Below are 10,182 nucleotides of genomic sequence, written 5' to 3' on the forward strand. Positions count from 1 at the left end.
AAGTCATAAACCCCGCCTATTTTACAATGAATGTTCTTAAAATCTGATTTTAAATCTAACCTTAACCACATTGCTAACCTTATGCTAAACCGTAACCTTAAATTAATACCAAAAAGCTACTTTATGTTTTTATGAATTTTTACGATATACAATTTTGACTTTGTGACTGTGGTAACTTGTTACAACCTCGGTAAACAAATCATTTTACGTAGCTAGAGCGTTGAAATTTTCGTCATCACGTCCTGTCAACCCTATGCCTCTGTCTTGGATGGTAAATGAGATGAACTCTTCTGATTAAATGGGATTTATGCCAATTTGTGAAATATAGTCTTCATATTTGATAAGCAAATAGTTTGTAATTGACATTGCGGCACTTGAAGAGCTTGAAGACATCAAAGGAAATGACAGAAACGTATGGTAAGCAAAGCAATATCTGGCTTCACTGTCTCCTAACCTAAATGTCCGTTCTTTCGTCTGGGACAAGAAACAAGATGAAGCTTGCAAGCTAGATAGCCGCCTATAGCAAGTTGTCAACCATTACTTACAACATCTAGTTTTCTAAATCTTTATCAGTCGTCGCCAGGAACCCTTAACCACTGCTTCTGTTTAAATTGTGAGAAAATTACATTGCTAGTGGCTTTCAACAACACCCTGCTCTTGGCTTCCGCCTTGTGGTCAGTCTGTCGTCGTGTGATGTAGTAAATGTATTATTGATTTTTTCCCCCCATTATTCTTTTCCAGATTTCCTTTTTAAATTCTTGGTGATTGGAAGTGCAGGATCAGGGAAATCCTGTCTTCTCCATCAATTTATAGAAAACAAGTGTAAGTCAAATTGTTATTATAGTGATTATGTTGAACTTCCAGAAAGAGGTCATGTCTTAAAGATCACTGCCCCACGGACAAGGTACTGTAATGTTAACGTAGGGTACTGTAATGGTATTCACAACCAGGTTTTTGGATAAGTTTACTCTACTTTTACATTAAGTTGTATCACACAACATGAAAGATGACAGCAATGCTCCTCTACCAAATGTAACAGAGAGTGTAATTAACTATGGTGTCTGTACTGTACTGTGTTTTCTGTTCTGTACCATGTAGTCAAGCAGGACTCCAGCCACACCATTGGGGTGGAGTTTGGCTCCCGGGTGGTGATGGTCGCCGGTAAGACGATCAAGCTGCAGATCTGGGACACAGCTGGACAGGAACGATTCCGGTAGGTAGCTTTACTGGGCCCCTGAGTGGGGCAGCGGTCTAAGGCACTGCATCTCAATGCTAGAGGCGTCACTACAGACCCTGGTTCAATTCCAGGCTGTATCATAAGCTGCCGTGATTGGGAGTCCCATAGGGTGGCGCACAATTGGCCCAGCGCTGTCCGGGTTAGGGTTTGGCCGGGGTAGGCCGTCATTGTAAATAATAATTTGATCTTAACTGACTTGCCTAGTTAAATAAAAATGTAATTTAAAATAAGTTAAATAGTGCACATTAACAGGAAGCATGTTATCTGTGCATGACTGCCTAATGTTATCTCAGCAGGATGTTCATTTGATTGGAGAGAGGTTGTTACTGGGGTCATTTGAGAGACATTCAAATGACTGGGATGAGATCATCAGATAGATTGGATTAGATCATGAGATAGTATTTGTGGATGTTCTAAGAGTCTGCTCTGACTCTTCCCCCCCACTTTCAGGTCAGTGACTCGCAGTTATTACAGAGGGGCAGCAGGGGCTCTCCTGGTTTATGACATCACCAGGTAAGACCCTGATTTAGACCAATTCCAAGTCAACAGTCACAGTTCACAATATCACTTTATTCCATTGCAGCCACGTCAGTGAATTTTAAACATAATTATACCTCTGTCTATCTGTCTGTGTAACCAAGTCGGGAAACGTATAATGCCCTGACCAACTGGTTGACAGACGCTCGAACGCTGGCCAGTCCAAACATTGTCATCATCCTGTGTGGGAACAAGAAAGACCTGGAGGCTGACAGAGAGGTCACCTTCCTTGAGGCAGCCCGCTTCGCCCAGGAGAACGGTAATGTAGCCTAATGACCCTGCATTGTGATAATGTAGCCCGATGACTATATAAGTCTGGGACCAAAAGGCATCTGAACAGCTTCTACCCACAAGCCATAAGACTGCTGAATAGTTAATCAAATGGCTAACCGGACTAATGCATTGACTCTTTTTTGCACTGACTCTCTTACACTGAGTCTATGCACACTCACTGGACTCACTGCACTCAAAAACACTCACTGCACTCAAGAACTCACACAAAACACACACACACATGCATATTGACGCCACACACACTTTCACATACTCCACATACGCTGCTGCTAATCTGTTTATTATCTATCCTGATTGCATAGTCACTTTTATCCCTACCTACATTACCTCAATTACTTCGTACCCCTGCACATTGACCCGGTACCAGTACTCCTTCTATATAGCCTCGTTATTGTTATTTATTGTGTTACTATTTTCAATTTTTATTAGTAAATTTTCTTCGTTTTTAAATTTGCAATGTTGGGAAAGGGCTCGTAAGTAAGCACTTCACGGTAAAGTCTACATCTGTTGTGTTTGGCGCATGTGACAAATATAATTTGATTTGACATGACCCTGCGTAGTGATCGAAAGACGGTTGATGTTTGCATCTTTAAAGACGGGTGATGTTTGCAACTATAAAGACGGGTGATGTTTGTGACTATAAAGACGGGTGATGTTTGCGACTATAAAGACGGGTGATGTTTGCGACTATAAAGATGGTTGATGTTTGCGTCTTTAAAGACGGGTGATGTTTGTGACTATAAAGATGGGTGATGTTTGTGACTATAAAGACGGGTGATGTCTGCGTCTATAAAGATGGGTAATGTCTGCGTCTATAAAGACGGGTGATGTTTGCGACTATAAAGACGGGTGATGTTTGCAACTATAAAGATGGGTGATGTTTGTGACTATAAAGACGGGTGATGTTTGACTATAAAGACGGGTGATGTTTGACTATAAAGACGGGTGATGTTTGCGACTATAAAGACTGGTGATGTTTGCGACTATAAAGACGGGTGATGTTTGCGACTATAAAGACGGGTGATGTTTGCGACTATAAAGACGGGTGATGTTTGTGACTATAAAGACTGGTGATGTTTGACTATAAAGACGGGTGATGTTTGCGACTATAAAGACTGGTGATGTTTGCGACTATAAAGACTGGTGATGTTTGCGACTATAAAGACGGGTGATGTTTGCGACTATAAAGACGGGTGATGTTTGCGACTATAAAGACGGGTGATGTTTGCAACTATAAAGACGGGTGATGTTTGCGACTATAAAGACGGGTGATGTTTGTGACTATAAAGACAGGTGATGATGCGACTATAAAGACGGGTGATGTTTGCGACTATCTAAAGACGGGTGATGTTTACGACTTTAAAGATGGGTGATGTTTGTGACTATAGATAAAGGAGATTGGTCTTTTTATCCATGTTGTCTCTCTTTGTTGTTATAAAAACAGAACTGATGTTCCTGGAGACGAGTGCCCTCACCGGAGAGAATGTGGAGGAGGCCTTCCTTAAATGTGGTCGCACCATCCTCAACAAGATAGATTCAGGTAATAACACACACACTTACACTCACTTATTACTAATAGCTGCACGAGGAGCCATGTTGTGCACTAGGGAATTGCATGCAAAACATCCTGTGGCATTCTGCATTAGCATCGAATAGCCCCCGTGACATGCAACCTTTCAGGGATGTTAGGAATCAATATACACAGGCAGTTAGGAAAGCTAAGGCTAGCTTTTTTAAACAGAAATTTGCATCCTGCAGTACAAACTCAAAAAAGTTCTGGGACACTGTAAAGTACATGGAGAATAAGAGCACCTCCTCCCAGCTGCCCACTGCTCTGAGGCTAGGAAACACTGTTACAACTGACAAATCCACTATAATTGAGAATTTCAAAAAGCATTTCTTTACGGCTTGCCATGCTTTCCACCTGGCTACCACTACCCCGGTCAACAGCCCGGCACCCTCCACAGCAACCCGCCCAAGACCCCACCATTTCTCCTTCACCCATATCCAGATAGCTGACGTTCTGAAAGACCTGCAAAATCTGGACCCCTACAAATCAGCCGGGCTAGACAATCTGGACCCTCTCTTTCTTAAATTATCTGCCGAAATTGTTGCAACCCCTATTACTAACCTGTTCAACCTCTCTTTCGTATCGTCTGAGATTCCCAAAGATTGGAAAGCTGCCGCTGTCATCCCCCTCTTCAAAGGGGGAGACACTCTAGACCCAAACTGCTACAGTCCTATATCTATCCTACCCTGCATCTCTAAGGTCTTTGAAAGCCATGTTAACAAACAGATTACTGACCATTTTGAATCACATCGTACCTTCTCCGCTATGCAATCTGGTTTCCGAGCTGGTCATGGGTGCACCTCAGCCACGCTCAAGGTCCTTAACGATATCATAACCGCCATCGATAAGAGACATTACTGTGCAGCTGTATTCATCGACCTGGCCAAGGCTTTCGACTCGGTCAATCACCACATTCTTATTGGCAGACTCAACAGCCTTGGTTTCTCAAATGATTGCCTCGCCTGGTTCACCAACTACTTCTCTGATAGAGCTCAGTGTGTCAAATCGGAGGGCCTGTTGTCCGGACCTCTGGCAGTCTCTATGGGGGTGCCACAGGGTTCAATTCTCGGGCCGACTCTCTTCTCTGTATACATCAATGATGTCGCTCTTGCTGCTGGTGATTCTCTAATCCACCTCTACGCAGATGACACCATTCTGTATACTTCTGGCCCTTCTTTGGACACTGTGTTAACTAACCACCAGACCAGCTTCAATGCCATACAACTCTCCTTCCGTGGCCTCAAACTGCTCTTAAACGCAAATAAAACTAAATGCATGCTATTCAACCGATCATTGCCCGCACCTGCCCGCCCATCCAGCATCACTACTCTGGACGGCTCTGACTTAGAATACGTGGATAACTACAAATACCTAGGTGTCTGGCTAGACTGTAAACTCTCCTTCCAGACTCACATTAAGCATCTCCAATCAAAAATGTAATCTAGAATCGGCTTCCTATTTCGCAACAAAGCTTCCTTCACTCACGCTGCCAAACATACCCTCGTAAAACTGACCATTCTACCGATCCTTGACTTCGGCGATGTCATCTATAAAATATCCTCCAACACTCTACTCAGCAAACTGGATGTAGTCTATCACAGTGCCATCCGTTTTGTCACCAAAGCCCCATATACTACCCACCACTGCGACCTGTACGCTCTCGTTGGCTGGCCCTCGCTTCATACTCGTCGCCAAACCCACTGGCTACAGGTTATCTACAAGTCTCTGCTAGGTAAAGCACCACCCTATCTCAGCTGGCTGGTCACCATAGCAGCACCCACTCGTAGCACACGCTCCAGCAGGTATATCTCACTGGTCACCCCCAAAGCCAATTCTTCCTTTGGTCACCTTTCCTTCCAGTTCTCTGCTGCCACTGACTGGAACGAACTACAAAAATCACTGAAGCTGGAGATTCCCATCTCCCTCACTAGCTTTAAGAACCAGCTGTCAGAGCAGCTCACAGATCACTGCACCTGTTCATAGCCCATCTGTATACAGCCCATCTATCTACCTCATTCCCATACTGTATTTATTTATTTAGCTCCTTTTGCACCACAGTATCTCTACTTGCACATCCATCTTTTGCATATCTACCATTCCAGTGTTTAATTGCCATATTGTAATTACTTTGCCACCATGGCCAATTCATTGCATTAACTCCCTTATTTGACCTTATTTGCACTCACTGTAAATAGACTTTGTTTTCTTTTTTTTATACTGTATTATTGACTGTATGTTTTGTTCATTCCATGTGTAACTCTGTGTTGTTGTATGTGCTATGCTTTATCTTGGCCAGGTCGCAGTTGCAAATGAGAACTTGTTCTCAACTAGCTTACCTGGTTAAATAAAGGTGAAATAAAAAAATTAAAAATGCATTCACATGACCTAAAGTGACAACTGTGTGTGAACTGTACTGAACTGTGGAACTGTGAACTGTAATATATATCTATTAATTAATTTTCTCATGTGTTTAATATGTGGATGTGTCTCGTCTGTAGGTGAGTTAGACCCGGAACGGATGGGCTCAGGGATCCAGTATGGTGATACAACGGTGAGACAGCTTCGCCAGTCGCCACAGGCTGGCTCAGCACAGGGCAGAGATCAGTGCAACTGTTAAAGGCTAATGCTAACCTAGCTCTAAGACACACAGAACCCATGTCTCCAGGTAAGTAGTTCATTTCGTTAAACCTGTACTGATAACAGTGTGGCTGTTTGCAATTACATGTGTATTTCAAGTGTTGAGTGTTCCTTCAATTGATCATCTGCTGTGATTTCCTTGATTTATGATTTTTAGAGCACTTAAAGATAGGTTAACAGTTACATCTCTCTCTAGGCCCCGATGTAAATCTATCTTCTAACAGTCTCTGCACACTCAGGCCTTTGGAGGACTGCCCTGTGACTCTTGACCCCTGCACTTGGACTACTTCTGGAGAGACCCTGTGTAAAAATGTGGGCTCGGTTGTCACGGAGCTATCTGGGTTGTCACGGAGCTACTCTCCTCCAGGCCTTTCTCTCTCTGACTACTGCTCCAGTCCGTGTCGCCAGGGAATACAAGTGACATCAGCAGAGAGGACTGATCAGTCACAGAGCCAGGCCAATGGACACACACAGGACATTTGTTTTCAATGTTTTTACTCAGAAGCAGCCACAGCAGCTCACAAACCTCTCACTGTTCAAACTCTGATGGTGTAAGGAGAACATCAGACGTTAATTTGTGTCTAATCTCTATAAAAGTTAAGCCTATTTATTGGTTGTGTTGAAAGCTGTAAGATATTGTAAATATATCAAAAGGAAATATAACATTTATGTGATATTTGTGTACAATGTTTTAAGAGACTGAAAAAAAGCTGGGGACTTGTTGTAGTCACCGTGTACACATACTGTAATGTGTGAATGTGTGTGTGAAAATTGTTACAACGTTAAAGCTGGAATCCTTATCGGTGAAACATCTTGTTTGCTCTATTACAACAACAAAGAAGTTACTTCAAACAATGAACACTGTTTTTCCCCCTCAGACATCATTGCATGGCAGAGGAGGCTGGTGGGAGGAGCTGTAAGAGGATGGGCTCATTGTAATGGCTGGAATGGAGTAAATGGAACATAGTCAAGCATATGGTTTCCATATGTTTGATACTGTTCCATTTATTCAATTTCAGCCATTACAATGAGCCCATCCTCTTACAGCTCCTCCCACCAGTCTCCTCTGTAATGCAATCATGGAACGGCAGGTTTTTTTTTTTTTTAAATTTTTTTTACCACAATGCTGGATGCTCATATCCTCTGTTTCAAAATCAAAACAATAACAAATGCGCCGAAAACATTACACTGTTTCACCTTTCGCAGATCTCAGCTTTAATATCTTTGACTGACTATCATAATCTCCAAGTTTGGGGCAACAACTATGTATTTTAAATGTGTAAGGTGTTGTGCAATGATTATGAAAGTGTTAAGGCCATATCTAAATCCATTCTAACCAGAATGTCATTGATAGATTGAGTGATAATTGGTGTATTTACTTGATGTAAAGCACAAATGTGAAAATCTACCATTTTTGCATATATCTGGACTATGATCTTACGTATGACCGGTCTATCCATAAAATGTATCACTATGTGTGCTAGATGTAACTGTTGAACAGAAGAACTGCCCCTCTTTGCAAAGCCTGTATGATCTTGAATTAATAAATTATTTAACCAAATGTTCATTAAACTTTCTACTGCTATGACTTTCTATTTCTATGAGTGTGGCTAAGAAACAAACACAATCCGTCAACATAGGATGAGCATATTCAGTGTTAAATTGAGCCGGACTCCTGCACCTTGGGTCAAAGGGAGGAGCCAAAGAGAAAAGTAGGATAAAAGTAGCGTAAGCCAAGGTTAAGGTTGTGGTTGTGGTGTTCTAAATTTCTTGAAGACGGTCATACTATGGATCATTTAGCTATTTGATTTTAAATTTAGGTATAAAAATATGTAATTTGATAAAATATTGAATTTGGCTTACAGCTATAGCTATAGCCCAGAGAAACATGTTAAATAACACATTCATAAATGAAAAAAAGACAGTAAAACATTTTATAATTAGAAACAAGGTTTTTAAGTGTTTGTTGTTTATCTAGGAGATATAAGAAAGCTCAGGAAATATATATATATATATATAATTTACACATAGAGTGCCTTTGGAAAGTATTCAGACCCCTTTAATGTTCCACATTTTGTTAGGTTACAGCCTTATTTCTAAAATAGATTAAATAATAAATTAAACCAAATTGTCAGCAATCTACACACAATACCCCATGATGCCAAAGCGAAACATTAGAAATGTTTGCACATTTGTTAAATATAAAAACAGAAATACCTTATTTGCATAAGTATTCAGACCCTTTGCTATGAGACTCGAAATTAAGCTCAGGTGCATCCAGTTTCCATTGATCATCCTTGAGATGTTTCTACAACTTGATTGAAGTTCACCTGTGGTAAATTCAGTTCATTTGACATGATTTGGAAAGGCACACACCTGTCTATATAAGGTTGACAATGCACGTCTGAGCAAAAACCAAGCCATGAAGTCGAAGAAATTGTCCGTAGAGCTCTAAGACATGATTGTGTCGAGGCACAGATCTGAGGAAGGTTAACAAAACATTTTTGCAGCATTGAAAGTCCCCAAGAACACAGTGGCCTCCATCATTCTTAAATGGAAGAAGTTTGGAAGCACCAAGACTCTTCCTAGAGCTGGCCGCCCGGCCAAACTGAGCAATCGGGGGAGAAGGGCATTGGTCAGGGAGGTGACCAAGACCCCGATGGTCACTCTGACAGAGCTCCAGAGTTCCTCTGTGGAGATGGGAGAACCTTCCAGAAGGACAACCATCTCTGCAGCACTCCCCCAATCAGGCCTTTATGGTAGAGCGGCCAGACGGAAGCCACTCCTCAGTAAAAGGCACAAAACAGCCCGTTTGGAGTTTGCCAAAAGGCACCTAAAGTTTCTCAGACCATGAGAAACAAGATTCTCTGGTCTGATGAAACCAAGATTGAACGCTTTGGCCTGAATGCCAAGCATCATGTTTGGAGGAAACCTTGCACCATCTATACAGTGAAGCATGGGAGACTAGTCAGGAACTGGGAGACTAGTCAGGATCAAGGCAAAGATGAACGGAGCAAAGTACAGCAAGATCCTTGATGAAAACCTACTCCAGAGCGCTCAGGACCTCAGACTGGGGTGAAGGTTCACCTTCCAACAGAACAACGACCCTAAGCACACAGCGAAGACAACGCAGGACTGGCTCAGCCAGAACCCAGACTTGAACCCGATCGAACATCTCTGGAGAGATCTGAAAATAGCTGTGCAGCAATGCTCCCCATCCAACCTGACAGAGCTTGGGAGGATCTGCAGAGAAGAATGGGATAAACTCTCCAAATACAGGTGTGCCAAGCTTGTAGCTTCATACCCAAGAAGACTCAAGGCTGTAATCGCTGCCAAAGGTGCATCAACAAAGTACAGAGTAAAAGGTATGAATACTTATTTAAATGTGATACTTCAGTTTTTTTTTTATATAAATGAGCAAACATTTCTAAAAACCTGTTTTTGTTTTGTCATTATGGGATCTTGAGTGTAAACTGATGAGGGGAAAAAAATACTTGATACATTTTAGAATAAGACTGTAACCTAACAAAATGTGGAAAAAGTCAAGGGGTCTGAATACTTTCTGAAGGCACTGCATTTAACCCCTATTTTGGGTAGGCACAAATCTACCTTCATACTTCCATTCATTTATTTTATTGGTACCGGTTACTTTCAGACGAGTCCCGTGACACTTGTGTGTCAAATTTTTTCACTGTATCACAATTCCAGTGGGTCAGAAGTTTAAATACACTAAGTTGACTGTGCATTTAAACAGCTTGGAGAATTCCAGAAAATGACGTCATGGCTTTAGAGGCTTCTGATAGGCTAATTGACATAATTTGAGTAAATTGGAGGTGTACCTGTGGATGTATTTCAAGGCCTACCTTCAAACTCAGTGTCTCTTTGCTTGACATCATGGGAAATTCAA

At 41.8% G+C, this 10,182-nt stretch overlaps 1 protein-coding gene across 3 annotated transcripts; it reads left to right on the forward strand.

The window, feature by feature from the left end:
- Positions 1 to 219: 219 nt before the first annotated feature.
- Positions 220 to 7,242, forward strand: LOC112257710 (ras-related protein Rab-4B-like). 3 transcript variants are annotated; one of them, XM_024431493.2, is made up of 8 exons: positions 220 to 417; positions 742 to 822; positions 1,099 to 1,213; positions 1,688 to 1,750; positions 1,879 to 2,033; positions 3,513 to 3,608; positions 6,137 to 6,303; positions 6,472 to 7,242. In XM_024431493.2, the coding sequence occupies exons 1-7, from the start codon at positions 402 to 404 to the stop codon at positions 6,253 to 6,255; spliced, it is 645 nt and encodes a 214-aa protein (XP_024287261.2). In that variant the 5' UTR covers positions 220 to 401; the 3' UTR covers positions 6,256 to 6,303; positions 6,472 to 7,242. The 3 variants fall into 3 exon arrangements, with proteins under 3 accessions (XP_024287261.2, XP_042182664.1, XP_042182663.1); XM_042326730.1 differs by having other exon boundaries at positions 6,500 to 7,242; XM_042326729.1 differs by having other exon boundaries at positions 6,515 to 7,242.
- The last annotated feature ends 2,940 nt before the right edge of the window (positions 7,243 to 10,182 follow it).

The sequence above is a fragment of the Oncorhynchus tshawytscha genome, linkage group LG09 (genome assembly GCF_018296145.1).
Source record: "Oncorhynchus tshawytscha isolate Ot180627B linkage group LG09, Otsh_v2.0, whole genome shotgun sequence".
NCBI classification, from domain to species: domain Eukaryota; kingdom Metazoa; phylum Chordata; class Actinopteri; order Salmoniformes; family Salmonidae; genus Oncorhynchus; species Oncorhynchus tshawytscha.

Excerpts from the sequence above, each read along its gene's own strand:
- LOC112257710 (XM_024431493.2), top strand. Across the intron at positions 823-1,098 it reads TCAATTTATAGAAAACAAGT|TCAAGCAGGACTCCAGCCAC; the intron begins GTAAGTCAAATT and ends TGTACCATGTAG. Across the intron at positions 1,751-1,878 it reads CTGGTTTATGACATCACCAG|TCGGGAAACGTATAATGCCC; the intron begins GTAAGACCCTGA and ends TGTGTAACCAAG.